Source organism: Eurypyga helias, unplaced genomic scaffold, assembly GCF_000690775.1.
Source record: "Eurypyga helias isolate BGI_N326 unplaced genomic scaffold, ASM69077v1 scaffold37624, whole genome shotgun sequence".
NCBI classification, from domain to species: domain Eukaryota; kingdom Metazoa; phylum Chordata; class Aves; order Eurypygiformes; family Eurypygidae; genus Eurypyga; species Eurypyga helias.
In genome coordinates this window covers 335-3,259 of record NW_010247553.1, presented here as the reverse complement: position 1 = coordinate 3,259, position 2,925 = coordinate 335, and the positions used below count along the sequence as shown (strand labels likewise).

The 2,925-nt window shown below is 60.2% G+C and overlaps 1 protein-coding gene across 1 annotated transcript; it reads left to right on the top strand.

The window, feature by feature from the left end:
• Window positions 1–2: 2 nt before the first annotated feature.
• On the top strand, window positions 3–1,863 carry LOC104508985 (all-trans-retinol 13,14-reductase-like; the record flags this gene model as incomplete). The annotated part of the gene is made up of 5 exons (XM_010150770.1): window positions 3–46; window positions 221–330; window positions 607–773; window positions 1,112–1,271; window positions 1,718–1,863. Coding segments are annotated over 5 exons (627 nt in total), but the record flags the coding sequence as incomplete, so codon positions are not given.
• Window positions 1,864–2,925: the final 1,062 nt, after the last annotated feature.

Here is a 2,925-nt window from a genome sequence, read left to right as displayed (position 1 = left end):
AGCCCACCAACTACTACGTGTACAGAGGAAGTGACCTGGATGACATGTAGGTTTGGCTTCACCTTAGATGCGCTTCGTTAAGCAGAAGGAGATGAATTCCTGGGCCGTGACTCAGAAAACGTCCTTGGCAGATTCTCACTGCATGGGGATTCAGACGTAGCGAATATTCGTGGAAAGGTTTGCATCAAAACCCACCCCAAACCCCCGTGTCTCTCTGCAGAATGCATCGCTACATGGCTTCTCCCAGAGAGGAAGCTGCCAAGAACGTCCCTCTCCTGTTTATCACCTGCCCGTCAACCAAGGATCCCACCTGGGAAATGAGGCACCCAGGTAGGGGCTGAAGCCCAACCACGCGCCCTCGGCAGGGCCTTGAGAACTCTTCTTGGGTTTGCCTTGTTCAATGGCTGCAGGCCAGGGGTTTCTCCTAAAACAGCCATGGTCAGAGCTGCTGAGCAGGTTGCTTATGGAAAGGGGTCTTCAGGATAACGGCATCGGGGTGTGGGGCCACAAAGACCTGGGGACATCCCGGGTGTTGGGTTTGTGGCAGCAAAATGGTGCCACGAGGGTGGGCAAAGGGATGACTGCCGCAGCCTCGTCCTGCCGCAGGTAAATCCACACTGGCCATCGTGACCTTCGCCAAATACGAGTGGTTTGAGGAGGGGAAGGACAAGCCGGTCAGTAAGCGGGGAGATGATTACGAGGAGCTGAAGAAGACCTTTGTGGACACCGCCATGCAGGTTGTCTACAAGCTCTACCCTGGCATCGAGGACAGGGTGAGCACACCTGGGGTTCGTGGGTCCTCCAGCTCCTCTCCGGGGTCCTGGCTACCCCGCCCCATCCTGCCAAACGTAGGATCGGTGTCTGGGCCTGCTGGACACGAAGCCCAGCACCAACCTGTTGCTGCTGCCTTGGGCACACAAGGTGGAAGGGGGCACGATGATCCCCTGGGACCATCCTGGGTTCAAATTGGCCACAGCCACCAGCCAAGGTCTGCACGGAAAAGCGTCCCAGCCCACTCCCCACAGAAACACCCTTCTGGAGCACAATGAGACACCCCACACCATCACGCCTACCCCATGCAGACCACGTTGTCCCTTTGTCCCGCCCCCAGATCGAGTACATCTCCGGAGGGACACCCCTCACCAACCAGCACTACCTCGCCAGCCCCAGAGGTGAGATCTATGGCAGCGACCACAACATCACCCGCCTGCGAGCCGAAGCCATTGCCACCCTGCGGGCACAGACGGCTGTCCCCAACCTCTACCTGACAGGTACTGCCACCACCACCTAAACACCGCGGTCTCGGATGAGGACACCGTCGGGGAAGCAGGATATGGGGGGAGAAAAGCCTTCGACGAAATAAGGGGGGAAGCGGCTGCTGTGCCACGGGGCGATGCGAGAGCTGCTGGAGCGGGTCGGAGTGGATGGTCCCGATGGCAGGAGGAAAGGGCTGTGCCTCCTCCAGCTCCTGGATGTTTTCTCCTTGCCCAGGGCAGATTTATTTTAGCTGGGCAGGATGAGGCCCTGTGCTTGCTGGGGAGAAGGAAGGGGCCAAGTGGGGAGGGATCTGTGGGTTCAAACCCAAGGGCTGGTGTGGGGGCGGCTCGAAGGTGGATGATGGGGGGGGGAGCACTGAGGGTGAGCTGGAGGCAGAGCGTGGGCTGCCCACGGGTCCCCCCCACGGGCACTGCCATCGCCACCTCCCTCTCTCTTCCAGGGCAGGATGTGTGTGTGTGCGGCTTCACGGGAGCCCTGCAAGGAGCCCTCATCTGCGTCAGCGCTGTCCTCAAGCGCAACCTCTACGCCGACGTGATGCGGCTGAAGAAGCGCACGGAGGCCGCCAACGCCAAGAAGCAGGACTAACGCCTGCTGGCCCATCGGCCAGGAACTCCCTTCCCCCCCAGTCCACCGGATTCACCCCAGTGCCTTATTTTCTGCTGTAAAATGCCTGTAGTACATCCTTCTCTAAGGAAAAGCCAAAGGATTACAGCCCAGGAAGACACCGTTCCCATTTCCAGCCGGCTTGCCTTGGACCTTACCCACCTGGAGCTCACCTCCTTCCAGCACAGCGAGTAAAAGCCAGCCCTGATCCCTGGCAGCACTTTTAGGGGTAACCCCCTTCTCCCAGCACAGTGAAGAGGGGCTCCAGGGGCTGCCATGTGCAAGAGAACCCCAAAAACCGGGCTGCACCAGAAGGCAAGACCCAACAGCTTCTACCACCAACACCCGCGGTTGCTGGATACCCACCAGCGTCCGGTAGCCTTGTCCACCGTCGGAAGAGCACCAACCTTCCCCTGCATCCCCCAGACCCACTGGGTCAAGGGCGACGAGCCCCCCCGGGGATGCTTTTCCCCTTTCCCACGGCAGCTTTGGCACCGAGTTGGGCTCCTAAAGCTTCACCGGGCTCGCGACGCTCCATGTGGGACTCGGCAGCCCCAGGGGTTACGGCAGCAGAGGCAGCAACACCTCCCCGGGATGGGGCTGCGCAAGGGCTTGTCCAGGCAGCGCCGGGCAGGTTCGGTAAAGCCCTGCCGGCCGCCGGACGGGCACTGGCTGCGTTTAGGCGAGGGGAAATCCGGCCAACCCAGCCCCATCGCCGTGTTTGAACGAAGGCGCCCGGAAGAGGCTCATGGACACGGCCCTTTAGGAGGCAGCCGGCTCCTGGTGCAATGGGGTGTGTGATTTAACGGATCCTTCTCACGTGCCGAGGCCGGGCGTGAAGGGGATTAAGCCAGGTTTAAAGCTGTTTAAAGCAACGGTGTTTACTGGCTGTACGGTGTGGTCAGAGTCGGGCCCTGGTGCCCCAGAGTAGCAGGACTGTGATGAAGCCCTTCACCCCGCCATGCTATCGATGTTTGAGTGCTGCTGTACCACCGCCCAGAGACGAGCGACGGTGCAAAAAACCCCACTCCTTTAGCAAGAAAG